This window comes from Saccharomyces paradoxus, chromosome VI (genome assembly GCF_002079055.1).
Source record: "Saccharomyces paradoxus chromosome VI, complete sequence".
Classification (NCBI taxonomy): domain Eukaryota; kingdom Fungi; phylum Ascomycota; class Saccharomycetes; order Saccharomycetales; family Saccharomycetaceae; genus Saccharomyces; species Saccharomyces paradoxus.
This window is the reverse complement of record NC_047492.1, coordinates 213,950-235,375: the sequence shown is the minus strand read 5'-3', so window position 1 is coordinate 235,375 and position 21,426 is coordinate 213,950. Positions and strand designations below refer to the sequence as shown.

General features: G+C 39.3%; 9 protein-coding genes and 2 non-coding genes across 11 annotated transcripts; 7 read left to right on the top strand and 4 right to left on the bottom strand.

Annotated features, from left to right (window-relative positions):
* Nucleotides 1–236: 236 nt before the first annotated feature.
* RPL2A (60S ribosomal protein uL2) lies at nucleotides 237–1,146 on the top strand (the record flags this gene model as incomplete). Its single annotated transcript, XM_033910204.1, has 2 exons — nucleotides 237–240; nucleotides 386–1,146. 2 exons carry the CDS (start codon nucleotides 237–239, stop codon nucleotides 1,144–1,146), a joined length of 765 nt encoding a protein of 254 aa, XP_033766095.1.
* Nucleotides 1,147–1,547: 401 nt separating this feature from the next.
* SMC2 (condensin subunit SMC2) lies at nucleotides 1,548–5,060 on the top strand (the record flags this gene model as incomplete). Its single annotated transcript, XM_033910203.1, has 1 exon — nucleotides 1,548–5,060. The coding sequence occupies one exon, from the start codon at nucleotides 1,548–1,550 to the stop codon at nucleotides 5,058–5,060; it is 3,513 nt and encodes a 1,170-aa protein (XP_033766094.1).
* A 189-nt stretch (nucleotides 5,061–5,249) lies between these two features.
* Nucleotides 5,250–8,357, bottom strand: MET10 (sulfite reductase subunit alpha; the record flags this gene model as incomplete). Its single annotated transcript, XM_033910202.1, has 1 exon — nucleotides 5,250–8,357. One exon carries the CDS (start codon nucleotides 8,355–8,357, stop codon nucleotides 5,250–5,252), a length of 3,108 nt encoding a protein of 1,035 aa, XP_033766093.1.
* A 348-nt stretch (nucleotides 8,358–8,705) lies between these two features.
* Nucleotides 8,706–10,745, bottom strand: PTR3 (Ptr3p; the record flags this gene model as incomplete). The annotated part of the gene is made up of 1 exon (XM_033910201.1): nucleotides 8,706–10,745. One exon carries the CDS (start codon nucleotides 10,743–10,745, stop codon nucleotides 8,706–8,708), a length of 2,040 nt encoding a protein of 679 aa, XP_033766092.1.
* A 225-nt stretch (nucleotides 10,746–10,970) lies between these two features.
* Nucleotides 10,971–11,059, top strand: SPAR_Ftrna9Y. Its single transcript has one exon. It is a non-coding gene; the product is annotated as a tRNA-Tyr (tRNA).
* A 506-nt stretch (nucleotides 11,060–11,565) lies between these two features.
* Nucleotides 11,566–13,224, top strand: CDC14 (phosphoprotein phosphatase CDC14; the record flags this gene model as incomplete). Its single annotated transcript, XM_033910200.1, has 1 exon — nucleotides 11,566–13,224. The coding sequence occupies one exon, from the start codon at nucleotides 11,566–11,568 to the stop codon at nucleotides 13,222–13,224; it is 1,659 nt and encodes a 552-aa protein (XP_033766091.1).
* A 108-nt stretch (nucleotides 13,225–13,332) lies between these two features.
* On the bottom strand, nucleotides 13,333–14,178 carry ECO1 (Eco1p; the record flags this gene model as incomplete). Its single annotated transcript, XM_033910199.1, has 1 exon — nucleotides 13,333–14,178. The coding sequence occupies one exon, from the start codon at nucleotides 14,176–14,178 to the stop codon at nucleotides 13,333–13,335; it is 846 nt and encodes a 281-aa protein (XP_033766090.1).
* Nucleotides 14,179–16,289: 2,111 nt separating this feature from the next.
* On the top strand, nucleotides 16,290–16,362 carry SPAR_Ftrna8A. Its single transcript has one exon. It is a non-coding gene; the product is annotated as a tRNA-Ala (tRNA).
* A 190-nt stretch (nucleotides 16,363–16,552) lies between these two features.
* HIS2 (histidinol-phosphatase) lies at nucleotides 16,553–17,560 on the top strand (the record flags this gene model as incomplete). Its single annotated transcript, XM_033910198.1, has 1 exon — nucleotides 16,553–17,560. The coding sequence occupies one exon, from the start codon at nucleotides 16,553–16,555 to the stop codon at nucleotides 17,558–17,560; it is 1,008 nt and encodes a 335-aa protein (XP_033766089.1).
* Nucleotides 17,561–17,862: 302 nt separating this feature from the next.
* On the top strand, nucleotides 17,863–19,339 carry LSB3 (Lsb3p; the record flags this gene model as incomplete). The annotated part of the gene is made up of 2 exons (XM_033910197.1): nucleotides 17,863–17,909; nucleotides 18,004–19,339. The coding sequence occupies 2 exons, from the start codon at nucleotides 17,863–17,865 to the stop codon at nucleotides 19,337–19,339; spliced, it is 1,383 nt and encodes a 460-aa protein (XP_033766088.1).
* Nucleotides 19,340–19,588: 249 nt separating this feature from the next.
* On the bottom strand, nucleotides 19,589–21,424 carry PES4 (Pes4p; the record flags this gene model as incomplete). The annotated part of the gene is made up of 1 exon (XM_033910196.1): nucleotides 19,589–21,424. The coding sequence occupies one exon, from the start codon at nucleotides 21,422–21,424 to the stop codon at nucleotides 19,589–19,591; it is 1,836 nt and encodes a 611-aa protein (XP_033766087.1).
* Between the last annotated feature and the right edge of the window lie 2 nt (nucleotides 21,425–21,426).

The following is a 21,426-nucleotide window of genomic DNA, read 5'->3' as shown; positions in this document are numbered from 1 at the left end:
CAGGATCCAATCACTCTGGCATAGTATGGGAATTGCCAAACCGCACCACTAACTAGCCATTGCACATGGATGTGAACCTATCGATTACTACGCAATGCACTATCGCATACGCATGATCGATTGAACCCTCCCCTCCTCCTTCAGTATCATCAGCACGTATTTCTCTTACTAGGGTCTTTTTTTAGTGAATAATAACTATTTCTGAGTCAACCAAGAAACCATTAGATCAATAAGCAATGGGTATGTTAGCATTATGTTTTAGCAACTGTGAATGTCGTAGTGGCGCAATGTCATCGCACCCTATTATAGTTCATTTATTCCTTTCGTTGAAAATGTATCATCTGTACTAACAGAACTGTGTTTCTTCTCATTATTTTTCGTTCAGGTAGAGTTATTCGTAACCAAAGAAAGGGTGCTGGTTCTATCTTCACCTCCCACACCAGATTGAGACAAGGTGCTGCCAAGTTGAGAACTTTGGATTATGCTGAACGTCACGGTTACATTCGTGGTATCGTTAAGCAAATCGTCCACGACTCCGGTAGAGGTGCCCCATTGGCCAAGGTTGTCTTCCGTGACCCATACAAGTACAGATTGCGTGAAGAAATCTTCATTGCTAACGAAGGTGTCCACACTGGTCAATTCATTTACGCCGGTAAGAAGGCTTCTTTGAACGTCGGTAACGTCTTGCCATTGGGTTCCGTCCCAGAAGGTACCATTGTCTCTAATGTTGAAGAAAAGCCAGGTGACAGAGGCGCTCTAGCTAGAGCTTCTGGTAACTACGTTATCATCATTGGTCACAACCCAGATGAAAACAAGACCAGAGTCAGATTACCATCCGGTGCCAAGAAGGTTATTTCTTCTGACGCTAGAGGTGTCATCGGTGTCATTGCCGGTGGTGGTAGAGTTGACAAGCCATTGTTGAAGGCTGGTCGTGCTTTCCACAAGTACAGATTGAAGAGAAACTCTTGGCCAAAGACCCGTGGTGTTGCCATGAATCCAGTTGATCACCCTCACGGTGGTGGTAACCATCAACATATTGGTAAGGCTTCTACTATATCTAGAGGTGCCGTTTCTGGTCAAAAGGCCGGTTTGATTGCCGCCAGAAGAACTGGTTTGTTACGTGGTTCTCAAAAGACCCAAGATTAGATTATGTAAAATAGTCATTCTTTAAGCAAGATTTAAAAAAAAAAAAAGATAACTCAAAAATTCCTCAAAGCGAAACAATACAATATAACAACACTTATTTTTTAAAGAAAAATATCTAAATTAGTTTTTGTAGTAATAGAATATTTCTTCAAAGTAAAATCTTTAGTACACTCTTATAAAACGTTCCCTCACTCGTGAAGCATTGTTCCGTGGGTGATTTGTTTTCTTGCTTGGATAAGATGGCTTTATACTTCACGCGTTTATAGTGATTAGCGTGTTGTGCAGTTCTGGTGATGGGCATTTGTAATTTTAAGATCAACAAGAGCAAACAATCGGCACAGGTAAGGAAACCTCGAAACAGAGGACGCAAACACACAAGTCAATTTTAGCATTTTTACTGCATGAAGGTGGAGGAGTTGATTATTGATGGTTTCAAATCGTACGCTACAAGAACGGTCATTACTGACTGGGATCCTCAATTCAATGCCATTACGGGTTTAAATGGGTCTGGTAAGTCGAACATCTTGGATGCCATTTGCTTCGTGCTGGGTATAGCATCAATGAGCACTGTTCGAGCATCGAGTTTGCAAGACCTGATCTATAAGCGTGGCCAAGCTGGTGTTACAAAGGCAAGCGTAACCATCGTTTTTGATAATACCGATAAATCAAATTCTCCCATTGGGTTTACTAACTCCCCCCAAATTTCTGTTACAAGGCAAGTTGTGCTTGGTGGAACTTCCAAGTATCTGATAAATGGGCACAGGGCACCCCAACAATCCGTTTTGCAATTATTTCAATCCGTGCAGTTAAATATCAATAATCCTAATTTTTTAATCATGCAAGGTAAAATTACAAAGGTTTTGAATATGAAACCCTCAGAGATTTTATCATTGATCGAAGAGGCAGCTGGGACAAAGATGTTCGAAGATCGTAGGGAAAAGGCAGAAAGAACAATGTCTAAGAAGGAAACTAAATTGCAAGAGAACAGGACTCTTTTAACCGAAGAGATTGAACCTAAACTGGAAAAACTTCGAAACGAAAAGAGAATGTTCCTAGAATTCCAATCTACTCAAACTGATTTGGAGAAAACCGAAAGAATTGTGGTATCTCATGATTACTATAACATTAAACATAAGCATACATCGATAAGAGAAACCTTAGAGAATGGTGAGACCCGTATGAAAATGTTGAATGAATTTATTGAGAAAACCACCCAAGAAATTGACAGTCTGAACGAAGATGTTGAGGAAATCAAGCTTCAGAAGGAAAAGGAACTAGACAAGGAGGGTACAATTTCCAAGTTGGAAAATAAGGAGAACGACCTTTTAAATGAAATTTCTCGTTTGAAAACTTCACTTTCGATAAAAGTGGAAAATTTAAATGACACTAGTGAAAAATTAAAAGTTCTAGAATCAGAAATTGCAAGCTCCTCTACAAAACTAACTGAAAAGAAATCGGCATACGCCAACACCGAAAAGGATTATAAAATGGTACAGGAGCAGCTCAGTAGACAAAGGGATCTTTATAAACGGAAAGAAGAATTAGTGTCCACTTTAACCACGGGTATTTCATCGACTGGTGCCGCAGACGGCGGTTATAATGCACAGTTGGCCAAAGCAAAGACTGAGTTGAACGACATTTCCCTGGCGATAAAGAAATCAAACATGAAAATGGAGCTGTTGAAGAAGGAGCTGTTGACTATTGAACCTAAATTAAAGGAAGCCACAAATGATAACAAATTGAATATGAAGCATGTTAAAGAATGTCAAGGAATTTGTGATAAACTGCAAGCCCAACTAGTCGAATATGGATTTGATCCATCGCGAATTAAAGATTTAAAGCAAAGGGAGAATAAATTGAAGAGTCAATATTACCAAATATGTAAGGATTCTGAATATTTAAAAAGGCGCGTGACAAACCTGGAATTTAACTATACGAAACCTTATCCTGATTTTAAAGCCAGCTTTGTCCATGGCGTGGTGGGTCAACTTTTCCAATTAGATGATGATAATATTCGTTATTCTACTGCTTTGCAAACGTGTGCTGGAGGCAGGCTTTTCAATGTCGTTGTACAGGACTCCCAGACGGCCACTCAGCTGTTGGAAAGAGGAAGGTTACGCAAGCGTGTTACCATCATACCTCTTGACAAAATATACACAAGACCAATAAGCTCCCAAGTACTTGAGCTAGCCAAGACGATTGCTCCAGGCAAGGTTGAGTTGGCAATAAATTTAATAAGGTTTGATAAATCTGTCACCAAAGCTATGGAATTTATTTTTGGAAATAGTTTGATCTGTGAAGACCCGGAAACCGCAAAGAAAATTACCTTCCATCCAAAGATCCGTGCTAGAAGTATCACGCTTCAAGGTGATGTGTATGATCCAGAAGGTACATTGTCTGGTGGTAGTAGGAATACCTCTGAATCGTTATTAGTTGATATTCAAAAATACAATCAAATTCAAAAACAAATTGAGACCATTCAGGCTGATCTTAATCATGTCACAGAGGAGCTACAGACGCAATATGCTACATCGCAAAAAACAAAGACCATTCAAAGTGATTTGAATCTTTCGTTGCATAAATTGGATTTGGCTAAGCGTAGTCTCGAAGTGAATCCGTCTTCCCAAATAATGGCTAGGAACGAAGAAATTTTAAGAGATATTGGAGAGTGCGAGAATGAAATCAAAATCAAGCAAATGAGCTTACAAAGATGTCAAGAAGAAGTTTGGACTATTGAAAAGGACATGAAGGAATATGATAGCGATAAAGGATCCAAGTTGGATGAATTGAAGAAGGAATTAAAACTATTGGCTAAAGAATTGGAAGAGCAGGAATCAGAGTCAGAACGTAAATATGACTTGTTTCAAAATTTTGAATTAGAAACAGAGCAGTTGAGCTCCGAATTAGATTCTAATAAGGCGTTGTTGCAGAACTATGTGAAATCTATTGAAAGTTTAAAATTGGAAAATTCTGAATTGGAAGACAAAATACGAGGCATTGAAGATGATCTTGTAACAATCCAAACAGAACTGAACGAAGAAAAGAAAAGGTTGATGGACATTGATGATGAATTAAATGAGTTGGAAACATTGATAAAGAAAAAACAGGAAGGGAAAAAAAGCAGTGAATTAGAACTACAAAAACTGGTCTATGACTTAAATAAATACAAGTCTAATACGAATAATATGGAAAAGAGAATTGAAGAGCTGCGACAGGAACACGATTTTCTGGAGGATTTTGATCTAGTGACAAATATCGTCAAGCAAAATGAAGGTATCGACTTAGCTACTTATAGAGAGAGGAGTAAACAATTGAACGAGAAGTTTCAAGAGCTTAGGAAAAAGGTTAATCCAAATATTATGAATATGATAGAAAATGTTGAGAAAAAGGAAGCAGCATTAAAAACAATGATTAAAACGATTGAAAAAGATAAAATGAAAATTCAAGAGACTATATCGAAGTTGAACGAATATAAAAGAGAAACTTTAGTCAAAACATGGGAAAAGGTGACACTTGATTTTGGTAATATTTTTGCAGATCTTTTACCAAACTCATTCGCCAAGTTGGTTCCATGCAAAGATAAGGACGTAACGCAGGGTTTAGAGGTTAAAGTGAAGCTTGGTAATATATGGAAGGAAAGCTTAATTGAATTGTCCGGTGGGCAAAGATCCTTGATTGCTTTGTCGTTGATTATGGCATTGTTACAATTTCGACCAGCGCCCATGTATATCTTAGATGAAGTTGATGCTGCTCTTGATTTAAGTCATACACAAAACATAGGTCATTTGATCAAGACAAGGTTTAGAGGATCTCAGTTTATTGTAGTCTCGCTTAAGGAAGGTATGTTTACCAATGCTAATAGGGTCTTCAGGACGAGATTTCAAGATGGTACTTCCGTAGTTAGTATAATGTGATTGATTGGCTCCCAAATTTAGCATTCATAAGACAGCGAAATATTATACTGTAACTTTATTCTAATAATTTTTTTATTTTTGGAGCTAATATAAAAAGCTGCATATATAAGAAAACTAAAAGTAAAAAAAAGAAATGTTCAAGACACATTTAATAAATAAATATATGTTTTTCTTTGTTACAAAAAGAAACTAGTAGACTTCTAAGATGTATCTTGATGTCTCCTTTAATTCTTCAATCGCGGCATCCAAGTCGACTTTAACGCCTCTCTCTTTAGCGTCTTTAGCCAGGATTTCTTGCAAAGCTTGAGTAATATCTGGAACAGGCCAGGTAGGACCACACAAGTAAAAGGAACCTTTATTATCAATCATTGCAGTCTTTAATTCATCCAAATTCTCTTTAATACGATCTTGGATATAAATCTTTTGTGGTTGGTCTCTTGAGAAAGCAGCACCGATGTGCGTAATAATACCTGCATCTTTGTAAGCCTCCCATAATTCACCGTATAGATATTCCTCTCTTTTGTGTCTTGAACCTAGGTATAGGAAAACTTCACCAATTTCATAACCTTGCTGCTTTTGCCATAATTTCTCTTCAACAATGGCCTTGAATGGAGCCAAACCAGTACCCAAACCACTCATGATAACAGGTTGCTTTGGAGATGGGGGTAATTTCATAACAGATGGTTTAACGCTGACGACCAATTCTGAACCGACAGCCAGGTCTGAAATATACTTAGAAGCTTGGCCGTACCTTTTTCTGCCCTTATTATCCACCCAATCGACAACGACGATCAACAAATGAACTTCATTTGGATGAACTTTCTGAGAGGAGGCGATAGAGTATTCTCTTCTCTTCAACGGCTCGATTATAGTAACGAGTTCCTCAAGAGCTGGACGAACGGATGGAAATAATTCAAAGATATCGGCATACGTATAATACTCCACATCTTGAAATCTTTTCAAATCTACTGCACCAGCAGGAGTAACCAGATCCTCCAACTTTTTCTTCTCATCTTCGTTAGTGGCATATGGAATCAACGACTCGTAAAATCTCTTTGGTGGTTTCCCAAAAATATCCAAATTCTCCACAAACGCCTGTAGAACGGTCCTTGTTTCCAATAAATGATGGTTGTCCTTGTTTGGGACTAAGACAATATCGAATTCATTTAGACCATAAAATTGTAGGAATTCTTTGACTAAAGTTTCATTGTTTCTGGCATGAATACCGAGGGCTTCACCAATGTCATAAGTCATTCCAGTACCAGAAATATCAAATTCAATGTGGAAAATATATCTATCATAATCAGCGGGTGTAACACGTCTATTTTCTTTAACTTTCACGACGAAGTTCTTGACAGGCAAATCAGGTCTTAGTTCATTTTCAACTTCATATGCTTCCTTAAAGGACAACTTTTTGGCAATGTCAGAGATCTCAGACGTCTCAGGTAATGGTATTTCTTCAACAGTACTTTGATTTGGGACAAAAGATGTCTCATTAACGAAAATTGGTAAAGCTGCGGGCTCTTTCTCATCATCCTTCTTTTCAATGGTGATTTCGGAAAATTTGGTGTACACTGCTGATGGAACCTCTCTGATGGAATTTTTGAATGCAGCAGTGAGAAATTCAGAAATTGAAGCTGCTGAAATGTTGGCATCTGAATCAATGCTTTTCCAGATACGGTTGGTACATTCTGCGACATCTAGATTAAACACCAATTTCCAGAAAACAGCTTGAGTAAATAATGACAATTTCGACTCGTCATTAATGGTCTCGGCATCGATGATAAACAATTTGATGTTTTTCTTAGCAATAGAAATTAGAAATGATTCAGGAATGCCCAAATTCTTGATATAACTTTCTACAGAATCCAAATCCAAATCTTTAACCGCCTTTTGGGAAACTAACGCAATAGAGCCTTGTTCCACGACGGTAGCAGCTACGTCTAAATGCTTCAATAAACTAGCATTTTCTACAATTGATAATTTTGTAGAATCGATGTTTGACATGGGTATTTGTTTCTTTGAGGTAACAAATTGAGCCTGGAAGGTGCCAGCATTAGCCAAGTTATCAAACTTTGTTCTTAAAGACACGTACTTCCCATCTTCCAAAGACAAAGCCTTCACAAGTTTGGAGGCAACATCAATATTAATACTTTTATCAGACGCCCAATAAATGAATCCTTCACCGAAAGATGAGTCGGTATCGTAGGTGAATCCAGGTATAAATGACAAGACAATAGATTTAACAGCATTTGGAGACCAAATGAAGTCTGGCTGGTAAATGTACTCGGAGACATTAATTGACGTGCGACCGTGGTAAAATAAGGCAGCTGAAACTTGAGATCTCAAGAAAGAAGGCGAAGAACCGTCCAAAGTTTGACCTATAACAACAATTTGTTTGGTAGTGGATGGAACATGTGTGACAAACTTAGCCACGTTGAAAGGTAATGGTACTCTGACGTTGATTAACCCGATTTTGGAATTATTACCACTAATTATTGAGTTGAATAACTCGGATTCCAGAGACCCGTAAGTGATAAACACAGTTTCAGCATCCTGAGCACCAAAATATTGGAAATTATGTAGTCTCAATCCGGTCAATTCATTAAACTTGTCCAAAACATCATCAAAGGCAGCATCTGGTGCGATGACTTTGGATAGTTTTGCCAAGATAGAGGCTTCAGGAACAGATTCGACCAACGGTATGACGGTTTTTGAGTAGTTTAATCCATCAAATAAGTTGATAGCTCCAGAACTATTACTGAAAGTGGCAATCGCCAATGCTAGTAAAGCCACACTTTGCACCTCATTAGTGGAAATCGGAGTTACGACACCATACTTCAGCTTGGAAGCAGCATCTAATGCGGTCACGTAGTCGTTGGTGACAGAGCCGGTAGCATTGTCGTAGTTTAAAGCACCAACATTCAAAAGAAACTTACTATTATGTGGGACGGTTTTCAAAGAGTTGATGAAGTATGGTAGCGAAAACCCTGGGGCAACAATCGCAGTAGTATTTTTCAATCCGTGGGAAAATCCTAAAGGAGCCAAACCAGCACCAGATCTGATATCTAGCTCTTGGAAATAGGTCTTACCACATGATTCGTTACCACTCTTTTCAGACCATTTTTTTAGATCTTGATGTAGCAAATCAGGTTGAGAAAAGGACTTGTAAGCAAAAATGGAGTCCACGTTATTGAACAGCACAGATGAAATGGCAGTTACGGGTGTACCATACTTTGGCAGTGAAGTTGCAATTTTGGCTTCGCCAAAAGGATTGGTAGCAAACTCAACCGACATTACGTTATTTTAATGAGTGACCTCGGGGAAAAGTAGTTGAAAGGAACTATGCGCACCACATTTAAGCAGGAATTCTTTCCGATAAAGAAGTGACGGCCTCGAGAACTATTGCTCTCTGTTGCATATTTATATATATATATAGTGTTTGCTCGAAGATGACTACGGGTTTACGACGATCGTGAGTGAGTCTTTTCTACGGCATCAAAAAAGCCACACCTGTGGGGTGACAACTGGTCACGTGCCTCTATAAGTTCACGTGGTGTGATATATAATCATCGAGAATAATGATGATGATTTCTTTTTAATACCTGTACCGGAATCTTACATATATGTATATACTTGAATGCATTACTTGTGGAATATTTGCTTACATTTGGTGATCTCGCGAGATTGGGGCAAGCCATATGCAAAGTCTTCCACAAAGAAGGTCCCCTTTCTGTCGAGGATGTAAAGCTTGTTGCCTTCCAGGTTAAACCGCATAGTAGCTGATTCATAAGCTCTGTAGGCATTTGCCACGGTTTCAACGAGGATTGTTCTTCTTTTTTCGTTGTTGTCCATCATGGTGGGGGCACACATGATGTAAACTGATCCGTTTCGGTCGAGGAAGGCAATTGCGTCGTTTCTTGGCGATATTTCGCACTTGTGAATCTTGCATCCAATCTCATCTACTCTTATAAGCATGGATGGCTGTGCCACTGTGCGCACACCGTTTATTTGAGTGATTTTGGTGTTTATGACTAAGGGGGATGAATTGAATGCTGTGGATGTGATACACATCAGATTTGGATTTCCTGGGAAAAGTTTCGTGTCGGTGATACCTTCGGACTCCAAAGAAGTGTCGATGGACCGGACGCTTTTCATTATCAGTCTCGGTTCGTTGATTTTCTGCAAGGAGATGATCAAGAATCGCGACTCCAGCGCGGTGGAACATGTTAGATACTTGGCGTCGTGCGAAAGTTGTATGGTATTGATGGGATCTCTATAGGGAAGCGTTATGGTGATTGGTGGGGGGAATTCGGGCTCTAAAGTAACTTTATTCGTGGTAATTTGTTGGATCACGACCAATGCTTGTTCCGCGCCCGTATGTCTATCCTTTCCAGTGATGCCGTAGGCTATTATCTGTGACCTGGGGTCTATGTCTATGCATCGGATGGGGAACCTCGACACGTAGGTATAGATTGGTTTGCCGTTTTGGTGTATGTCGTGGATATTAAGGATGTTTTGGGAGCCCGATATTATTAGGAAATCATTGGAAAGTTTGCAAAAACGTTGGCTCCAGTTTTTCTTTTTCTTTTTCGATGCTTGGGAAGTAGTGGAGGGTGAAGATGATGATGGTTCTGTTAGTTGGTTGAAGTTGGGTCCGTATTCTCCACTGGACTTGCCACATGATATTAGTTGAGGAGAGTTATCCTTCGGATTAATCGAATAAATTTCCCACTTGTGCTCAGTGATTAAAGCGAATTTTGTGCAATCGGGAGAAATGCTTTGGTTGATGAATAATTTGGATTTTGTCCCTAGGAATTTGGGGTGCGTATTGAACTGGAATTTTTTTCTGTACATGGGGAAACAGTTGGCAAAGAAGTATTCCTTTTCTTCATCCAGGTCATGCGCGCTACTTGTTTGGTAGTTTGCTGGGGAAGGTATCGTAACGTCCGTAGACATCAAAGAGGAGTTGTTATCTATCGGCACTGTTCTTGTGTTGGAGGCATTGTCCAGTATTTTCCAGTTCGTGTGATCGTCATAATTAGGCTCGAGTAAACTGCTTGAGTAGTTCTCTTTAGTGGTTTGCTCTTCCTGGTCTCGGGACGTACCAGTGGTGAGTGGGTGATCTAGCTTTCCCTCTGTATTCGAATTATGTATTTTCGAAGCCACAATATGGAAGAGTTCGAGCAACGATGATTTCTCCTTAACTGTAGAGTCAGGTAGTGTCTTGTTATCAGTTACTAGCCCCGCAATGGAGGAAGAGCGGGATGGCGTCAGCGATAGCGATGATGATGACGATGGTGAAGTCTTTACTATAGCGGCGATCTCATCGCTCTCGCTTTCGGTCTGTCCAGTAATACTTCTGAAGAACTTAATTTGACGAGCCAGATCACGCAGTGGCTTGATAGCTGAAAGCAGTTGGACATTCTCTCGCTGACAAATGGGACAAGCAGTTTGCTTGTTAGGAGTTTCTCTACATAATTCATGGAAAAGCGATTCAGATACGCAGCAGCCGCACGTGAGCACAGAGCAGTCTTTGACTATACCGTATTGGACATGTGAATCATCAACACCGGCAGCACCATCGCGCGACAGCCGTTGCGGTAGAAACAAGTCGTGCTCTATATCGTCGAGTACCCTCGCTATATCCGTCTCGCGGCCCCACATTTGTCTAGGAGTGTGCATGAACGTCTATCAGTAGTGTACTCTGTACGTGTGTGTGTGTGTGTGTTTTTGATTTTGCGGATTTCTTCTCAACACTGATAGGTAATCATTGATGACTATTATATTGCTAGTGTTAAAAAGATGAATAAGCCCTCCGCTAGGAAAAAAAGGTGTGAAAATCAAAACTGTGTTAGAAATTGTTAATAATTATTTTGGCTCTGTAGACAAGATACTCAACAAAAACGACTCTCGGTAGCCAAGTTGGTTTAAGGCGCAAGACTGTAATTTATCACTACGAAATCTTGAGATCGGGCGTTCGACTCGCCCCCGGGAGATATTTTTTACACTTCATTTTTGTCTTATAGACTGAGCATTGAGTTTTACCTCTTTTGATTGGTAGGTTTGTGTTAGTTATAGTGATCGCTAGCTTTATCTATGTCTTTTTCTGTGCTCACTGACATATTTGTAGTTAGAATACAACGGCGTTTTTCTGTAATGCGTTTTCACACATGGACACAAATAATATTGTTACTTAATAAAATCAGATGGCAAGAACGTCACACATGACCAATGTGTTCTAGTGTCGTGATTGATTCTTTTTCCAACCGACAGAAGGTAGGGAACATTTGGAGGGCTATTGCCATTGTGTCATCAAGAAAAGAGTATCACTTTGAACGGGAATGTGCTTTTAGCACCATAAGTTTTTTCTTCATTTGGATCAAAGGTAAACAAATTGAAATTAAAGCAATAATGAACCAGATATTTCCGGCTTGTTCGAGGTATAATACGAAACAATTGCACAGAGGCTGGGACCACAACGTACGCTTATAAAAAAAAAGAGATGCGCAGGAGTGTGTACCTCGACAACACGATCGAGTTTCTGCGAGGCAGAGTATATCTCGGTGCGTATGATTACACGCCAGAAGATACTGATGAGCTGGTGTTCTTTACTGTGGAGGACGCGATTTTTTACAACAGTTTCCACTTGGATTTCGGTCCCATGAACATTGGACATCTATATCGTTTTGCCGTTATTTTCCACGAAATCTTGAATGACCCAGAAAACGCCAATAAAGCGGTTGTATTCTATTCATCTGCATCGACAAGACAGCGTGCTAACGCCGCATGTATGCTTTGCTGCTATATGATACTTGTCCAGGCATGGACTCCGCATCAAGTGCTTCAGCCGTTGGCTCAAGTAGATCCGCCCTTCATGCCATTTAGAGATGCCGGCTATTCTAATGCAGATTTCGAAATTACTATTCAAGACGTGGTTTACGGTGTTTGGAGGGCCAAGGAAAAAGGCCTTATTGATTTGCATTCCTTCAATTTGGAGAGTTACGAGAAATATGAACACGTCGAGTTTGGAGACTTTAATGTGCTCACGCCGGATTTTATTGCATTTGCGTCACCACAAGAGGACCACCCAAAGGGCCATCTTGCAACCAAGTCTTCACATTTGAACCAACCGTTTAGATCTGTTCTTAATTTTTTCGCTAATAACAACGTTCAATTAGTGGTAAGATTGAATTCTCATTTATACAATAAAAAGCATTTTGAAGACATTGGCATTCAACATTTGGATTTGATCTTCGAAGATGGTACATGTCCAGATCTCTCCATTGTTAAAAACTTTGTTGGTGCCGCTGAAACGATAATCAAAAGGGGGGGAAAGATTGCTGTGCACTGTAAGGCTGGGTTAGGTAGAACCGGTTGTTTAATTGGTGCTCACTTAATATACACGTATGGATTTACCGCCAATGAGTGTATTGGCTTTTTAAGGTTTATAAGGCCGGGAATGGTAGTTGGTCCTCAACAGCATTGGTTATATTTACACCAGAACGATTTTAGAGAATGGAAGTACACAACCAGAATTTCTTTGAAGCCTAGTGAGGCCATTGGCGGATTATATCCCTTGATCAGTCTAGAAGAATATCGCTTACAAAAAAAGAAACTTAAAGATGACAAAAGGGTCACGCAAAATAACATCGAAGGTGACTTGAGAGATTTAACAATGACGCCGCCATCTAACGGTCGTGGAGCTCCTAGTGTTAGGAATTCCAGCCAACCTTCTACGGCAAATAATGGAAGTAATTCATTCAAAAGCTCAGCCGTTCCACAGACTTCGCCTGGTCAGCCGAGAAAGGGCCAAAATGGTTCTAATACCATAGAAGATATCAACAATAATCATAATCCAACTTCTCATGCAAACAGGAAAGTAGTAATAGAAAGCAACAACTCGGATGACGAATCCATGCAGGATACCAATAGCATAAGTAACCATTATCCCAAAGCCTTGCGCAAGAGAAATGATATTTCGTCTGCCTCATCGTCCCGAATGGAAGACAACGAAACCAGTGCAATGAGCAACATCAACAATGCCGCGGATGATACCATACTAAGACAACTATTGCCCAAGAATAGGAGAGTAACGTCAGGGAGAAGGACTACGAGCGCCGCGGGTGGTATAAGAAAAATAAGTGGCTCCATTAAGAAGTAATTTATTTCATTTTATATATAATATAATAAAAAAACCTACTAATAGTAACCTTAAATGATTCTAGGTCATTTTTTTTCAGCGTCCCTTCTCATTGTCTTTTCAAAAGAGTCATATATATACAGGCAATAGCAGCTTGCCCGATTTATGCATAATGCCGTTGTATTTGCTAGCCAGTTTTCCGCCGCTGTCAGTGGGTTGCGACCATGCTATCTGGCACCTAGGAATAATTTCACCATAAACAATATTTTCTCTCGCAATATCAATCAATTTCGTCGCGATACCCAAGTTCCTTGCTGTCTTACATACCCAAATTCTCGATATGCCGATCTTGAAATCAGGGTACACGTTCTGTACCAATCTTCTAGAATCATAGACCATCCAACGTCCACGATCAGATACATTACCGTTACCTCCATACAGGCTCTCTATAATTATTATCCCAATCGCCCTGTCATTCCTTATGTACACAAAGGCCTTGCCTTTCTCTTCTGTGGTGCTGTTCCAAATATCATTTTCATCATGTGGGGCATTCAGCTCATTGTTCACTAGCGTCATTATCTCCATCATGGCTCGGACTTCACCGTTTGATTTATCTGGTCTCACACACACAATCTTTTCCTCCTGGTGGGTGATAGACGGACTACCTTTTTTCAAAGGCGAGGAATTCAATGGCGTTATTGTCCCTGTTGATCTTGATTGATGCACCGTCCTTGAATGGTTCCGTTCCGTGTATATTATAGAACCCCAATTCGGCGACCATTTACGTCCATGCAGTTGTAAAGTGTGGTATTTCTCGTGGATGGCGCGATCTTCTATTGACGTGGAGGAATATGACATCTCACATTTATCACACTTGACCAGTTTATTCGATTTCGAGCCACCATTGACTTGCAATTTAGACTGGATAAGATTCGTTTTGCTGCCCGTTTTTCTTTGCGATTTCCTTGCTCTCATTCTGCGTTGTAATTAACACCCTACGAATCCTGGTGAATGTATTTCGAAGTTTATTGTAGATGGGATATCCTTCATATTATGGCTAGTTTCAATACGCGAAATCTTTTTCTTTCTATTACGCGTCATGCCGAAATTTCATAGTGATGAAAAATGATTCTACTTGACCTTAAAGAAGTAACCAACGCAGCAAGAGATTTGGACATATCAGCAATGAAACTGAAATCAGATTCCACTTTCGACAGATTACCGTGAAGCGGTTCAAAAAACATTTGGGTCGGTTCGTTATACAAAACGTTTTGAACACGTATACATAAGTAGTTTGGGCAGATAGGTTAGCCACGTAATGGCTATATGTTAGGCATAGCAAGTTAACAGTGCAATGTGGGCTGTATTAAAAGAAACTTCTGCATATATATGAAATTAACGTGATGGTATGCGCCATTTTACATAATCTGCGCGGCAGAACAAAAGCAAAGATGCTTCTTCTGGGGTATACGTGTTGCCTTTTCCCGTAAATTATACGTGTTGTTTTCAACCGTTGTATATTTTAGGTGCAGCTTGGACTCTATACTAGGATAATGGCTTCATTAGACTTGAAAGTAAGAAGCTCAATGCTGGCGCTAAATTAGAAGTATCAAATTACGAAAACATGATGACGCCTTACGCAATAGCAATCACCACAATCTTATTAGCTGTGACAGTGAGCGCAGTCCATGCCAATAATTCATATGGTGCTTTACTGCCATCAATGCACAGCAGCAGTAACGGAAACAGTAACGATGGACATTTTGCAACTGCACTGCTTTCTATTCCCTGGAATGGGCCTGACGGGCCAATGAGGATTTTTAATTTTACCGATCTGGAACCACCGGTTGCAATCCACTTGCTCGAATCGTACATTAACAATTACTACAATATCACAAGAAACAGTAAATGCCCTAACAAGAATTACCTAACGCAGCGCAAGTTGGGTAGCTCATCGGATGGTACGAGTTCGAATAATTTGCCGATGGAGTTATGGTCAGGCAGGAACGAAGACAAAGAAAACTGCCAAGAAATCTGTAAAGAAACTTTGGAAAGGGCCTGTTCAAATACAAAAAAGTCCCGTAGGGGCCATCTATTCTTCAAAGCTTTTGGGATAGACCTGAACGTAACTTATAACTTTGTCTCTTGATTGATCGGTTATATCTTCGGACTCCATCTTTGGTAAAGATAATATCATAGATATATAGAATACACTAAAGGTTCTCCTCGGAAATCTTGGGAACCAATAATTCTACAGAATATGATAAAATTATTCACGCACTACTCTTTATCTTTAGCAACCCGTGTGTTTCAACTTCGATGGAGTTGACGACGATATTCATATGGTTCTACTGGCATCATAACTCCGTATCTGCTAATTGATTATTATTCAATGAACGATAAAGGTTGTTATTTGAGAACTAGGCGAATAATCGGATAATTGTTGGGATTCCATTGTTACTAAAGGCTATAATATAGGTATACAGAATATACTAGAAGTTCTCCTCGAGGATCTTGGAATCCACAAATAGGAGTTGTTGATAATTAGAGGTAAAAAGGGATAGTATTAATGAAGATCAAATATGGATCTTTTTATACCTATATAAGAGAGGTATAATACACACGCCGATTGGTTGATTATTAGTTATGACCAACATAATAGTAGTTCCGGTATTTATCATACATTGATGTGACGACTCATATTCCTCATACATATAACTACCATATCATGTTCAACTAGTAGATCTTTAACTCAGCTTCAGTACTGTCTGAATTTCTCGTTTAACATTTCCTTCTGCAATAGCACATTCACTCTTGAACGTATGCGAGGTGTGCATTAGTATACGATGTAAGCATTTAGATAGTTACTCTAGCAACTCATGTTACTATTAGTTCCTACTCGTTCCAACTTTATACGTTTGGTTGGTTTGGTTCATCTTAGGCAAGTAGGTTGCCTAGTATACTCAATCTTGTCTGTTTTGGAACTATTGTTTCGTACGTGTTTCATACATGTTTTATGTCTAGGTTGATAAATCTAGTAATGCTGAGATATCTCATTTTGAGATGCAACAAGTCAAGAAGCACATGGGCGTGTGGCGTAGTCGGTAGCGCGCTCCCTTAGCATGGGAGAGGTCTCCGGTTCGATTCCGGACTCGTCCATTTATTTTTTCGATTTTTTTTGTCAAAATAGAATATACAAAGATAACCCATATCAGCTCAAGTGATTTTAGCATGTATACGTACGTATTCCATTCCTTGCCATCTTTTCATTTTAAAACACATTGTGGTGTATCTTACAAACGTTCACAGGCACTGCTATACATACAGTTGAGCAAAAAGTCCCGAGGTCATGCACTCACACCATTCACATTCCGGCGACTATAGTGCCCACGGTACGGACCCTTTGAATTCCGTGATCGATCAAGTGATCAATCTTAACTTTCACACGTACTGTTTGACAGAGCACATACCAAGAATTGAGTCCAAGTTCATATACCCCGAAGAACAGGCATTGGGTAAGAATTCTGAAGAAGTCATAGCCAAGCTAGAAACATCCTTCAAAAATTTCATGAGTCATGCGCAAGAGATCAAGGCTCGTTATGCTGACAAACCTGATGTTCGGACTAAATTCATTATAGGTATGGAGATCGAAAGCTGTGACATGGCTCATATAGAATATGCGAAGAGAATCATGAAGGAGAATAGTGGTATTTTGAAGTTTTGTGTGGGCTCGGTCCATCACGTCAACGGGATCCCCATTGATTTCGACCAAAAACAATGGTACGGTTCATTACATTCTTTCAATGATAATTTGAAAGATTTTTTACTATCTTACTTCCAATCACAGTACGAAATGCTGGCCAATATTAAACCATTGGTCGTTGGCCACTTCGACCTTTACAAATTGTTTCTGCCCGATGACATGCTGGTAAATCAGAAATCGGGCCAATGTGATGAAGAAACTGGAGTTCCTGTAGCTTCACTGGATATCATCAGTGAATGGCCCGAAATATACGATGCAGTCGTAAGAAATTTACAGTTTGTAGACTCTTATGGGGGCGCAATTGAAATCAATACGTCCGCATTAAGAAAGGGCCTCAAGGAGCCGTACCCCAGCAAGACCTTGTGTAATCTGGTTAAGAAGCATTGCGGATCTAGGTTTGTTCTAAGTGATGACGCACACGGCGTGGCGCAGGTGGGCGTGTGTTACGCCAAGGTAAAGAAATACATAGTAGATGTGCTACAGTTAGAATACATATGTTACCTTGAAGAGCGCCAACCACCGCAGAATGGGCTATCTATAAGGAGATTACCGATTTCGCAATTCGTTAATGATCCCTTTTGGGCCAATATCTAATCTGATTATCTTGAACCGAAACATATGTAAAAAAACTTTCATATAAACTCATGTACAGTTCTGTAGAGGTGGATGACCTCTCCGAGAAAAAATTTCACACTGAACTAATTGAATTGATGGCACCGTTATATTGGGTGCCCAAATTGTCTTTCTTTGTTCGTATAGTAGCAGCACCCTGTTTGCTCGCCGACTCGGCCGCATCTTGAAGTTCAACATGAAAGAGTATAAACTATCGAAGAAATCTAGAACGGCTTTGGACCACGGGTGGCAAATAAACCAAAAGCAAAGGTGTATCACACGCAATGGGTATCAACAATCCTATTCCTAGGAACTTAAAAAGTGAGACAAAGTATGTTTTATACGGGTTTGACTGGGAACCCCATAGAAAAAACCTCCCTTAATTTGTTCATTATTTACTAACTTGTAATTAACAATCAATAAAGAAAAGCCGCGAAAATTTTGGCTAGTTTTGTCAAACCAAACCAAGTTTTTGGTGCGGATCAGGTCATTCCTCCAGATGTTTTGAAAAGAGCTAAAGGGTTGGCTATCATAACGATCCTGAAAGCTGGTTTTCTATTTTCCGGTAGAGCTGGTTCTGGTGTGATTGTCGCGAGATTGAAGGATGGCACATGGTCAGCTCCATCTGCCATTGCCATGGCAGGTGCTGGTGCTGGTGGGATGGTCGGGATAGAATTGACTGATTTCGTTTTCATTTTAAATACTCAGGATGCCGTTAAATCGTTCTCTGAATTCGGGACCATCACTTTGGGTGGTAACGTTTCTGTTTCTGCTGGGCCTCTTGGTAGAAGTGCAGAAGCTGCTGCATCAGCCTCTGCCGGCGGTGTGGCAGCGGTTTTTGCCTATTCCAAGAGTAAAGGTCTATTTGCAGGTGTTTCTGTGGAAGGTTCGGCCATTATAGAAAGAAGAGAGGCTAACAGGAAGTTTTATGGTGACAATTGTACTGCAAAAATGATTTTGTCCGGTAGGATAAGACCGCCTCCAGCTGTTGATCCATTGTTCCGTGTTTTAGAGTCCAGGGCATTTAATTATAGACCCTCCAATAGTGGCCGTGGTAGTTTCGATGACGACGAAGATGATTACTATGACAACGATGATTACTATAATGATATTCCTAGTTCATTCAGTTCCACAGACGCCTCCTCTACTAGACCTAATACAAGATCAACAAGAAGAAGAGCCCAGAGTGGTTCTCGTTATACTTTCGATGATGATGATGACGATGATGATTATGGTAATGGATATTCAAGGAGTTCAAGACTGGGCCCTACTACCAGTGGCGGTAGTGGCGGTAAACTTGATGACCCATCTGGAGCTTCAAGCTATTATGCCAGCCACAGAAGATCAGGTACTGCCCAATCAAGGACTCATCCTTCAAGAAATTCACGTTGGGCCGATGATGAGTACGATGATTATGATGATGATTATGAATCCGGCTATAGACGTGGCAATGGAAGGGACAGGACGAAAGACCGTGAAGTCGATGACTTGTCCAACAGATTTTCTAAATCTAGGATCTCGTCTGCTTCAACGCCGCAAACTAGTCAGGGCAGATTTACTGCTCCAACATCTCCATCCACGTCCTCTCCAAAAGCCGTGGCATTGTATAGTTTTGCAGGAGAAGAGTCCGGAGATTTACCATTCAGAAAGGGTGATGTGATCACAATTTTGAAAAAATCAGATTCTCAAAATGACTGGTGGACCGGGAGAGTTAATGGTAGAGAAGGTATATTCCCAGCAAATTACGTTGAACTAGTCTAAGCAAGCCGAAGAAGAGTGAAGAATACGAGAAACGTTAGTATATTTGTAACTTATATTTTTCGCTTTACGGCCTTAGCAATCCAGCCTAAATACATTTCACATAGCAGACAATATTCCTCTGCCTATCTTTCTAAGAATTTTCTCCATAATAATAATTTTTAATAATACCTAAAACATAACAAAAAAAAATTAAATTAGTGTAAATAAAAAAAAATAAAGAAAATTTTAGCTAAATAAACGAAGAGACATTCATCTTTTAAACCCTAACGAGCTCGCGGCCTCTTCGATTTGTTTTTGCAATACACCTTCGTGATATGGACTACTATTTAACAACGATAAAAATTTATCCAAGACTAATACATCACGATTCCAATAAGTGTCAAATATATATTCAGCAATTCCATGCACATTTTCATCTCTGGTAGCACTTGGAAATCTCATGAAATCTATACCTCTTCTTACCTGCTTTTCGAATGTTTCCAAAACTTTCTTATTGAAATTTTTATTCTTTATTAGTGACCTTGTACTGCTATTCATTGACGAAGGAGCTCTTATGTGTGGGGAGTTCAAACTATTTGTATGTGAGTAGTGGTAATACGGGGTAATTTGTGGGTGAGATGAGGTGTGTGTATTACGCATTCCATAACCGTCATGGTATTTTGGTGCATTATTCTGTCTTTCCCAAGATGTCATGACGATACTTCCTCCCACTAAACGGTTATTCAAAAAGTTAAATATTCTCGTAGCGTCTTCAAAATTCCTGAATTTGATGAATCCAGAATAAGCGGAGGAATTTTCGTTGTACCCATCTATCTGAATCTTGAACGGTCTAATATTCTCTTGGTGACATAAGTATTTAAGGAATTCCTTATTGCAGACAGCACTTAAATTTTCGAGAAAAAGTGTAGATATTTTTTGAGATTCTATAAATTTGGCCCTTTCTTCCTTGTCCTGTGCCCTGGTTACTAAAAGCTTTTTGCCTCTGAAATAAAAATTGTTGTAGCGCTTGATTGCCTTTTCTGAGTCATTATTATTTTTATATGTAACAAATGCCCAAAGATATTTAACTTTAGTGGCATTGGATAGGTAAATTGACTTGATCGGGCCCACTTCACTGAAAAAATTTAAAATATCATCTCTTGTAGTTATTGTTGGCAGGTTTTTAATGAAGACAGAATTTTGAGATGAGGAGTGAATATTCTTAGATTCCTTATCATTCCCCTTTGAATGTTTCTCATTCAAAGATTGCTCTTTTTCAATAATTGTTTCCGCATCTAATCGTGATTTTTGTGTTTCAAAATTTGGAACACTTCTAACCTCTTTATCAAAATGTATTCCACATAGAATTTTTTTACCAAAAAAACTGGTATTATTATACATTTTGATCACATTTCTTGCAGTTTTGTCGTCTTCAAAATATACAAATCCTATATCTTTCCTTGAGTCTAATTTACATGATAGAATTTTGCCGTATCTGGAAAACGTATCATAGAACACTCTTGTTGTTAATAATGGATTATTCAAGGGCAAATTTGAGAAAAACACATTGGTGCCAAAATTCTTCCTAAACGTTGTATTCCTCAGTGATGGCATGATCCTAATTTCTTTACCATTGACCTCAGTGTAATTCAATTCTTCCATGGCTTTTTCAGCTTCTTCTTTATCTTCAAAATTTAAATAACCATGACCTAATGATTTCTTTGTCACCGAATCAAGGCAAACTTTGGCAGAGACAAAAGAGGGATATTTTTTGAAGATCCCTTTTAGAGTTTCCTCAGTAACTGATTCATGAAGATCGCCAATAAATAACGGAACCAGTTTTTTACTTTCAAAAACCTTCAACTTTCCATTTTTGTGACAAGATTTATTGTTATTGATTCTCAAAAATTCAGGTGAATCAGAATGGCTCGAACTTGAAGATCTGGATGATTTTTCATGGTAGTCGTCTGGCCTAATAGGAGTAACTACAGGATTGAATGATATTTTCTTCTCTTGTTCTTTTTTTACTTTCAAATCCTGATTTTTTAGAATATTCAGGGGAACCATACTGAGTATGGAAGGTTTTTTGTTTGAAATAGAATACATTT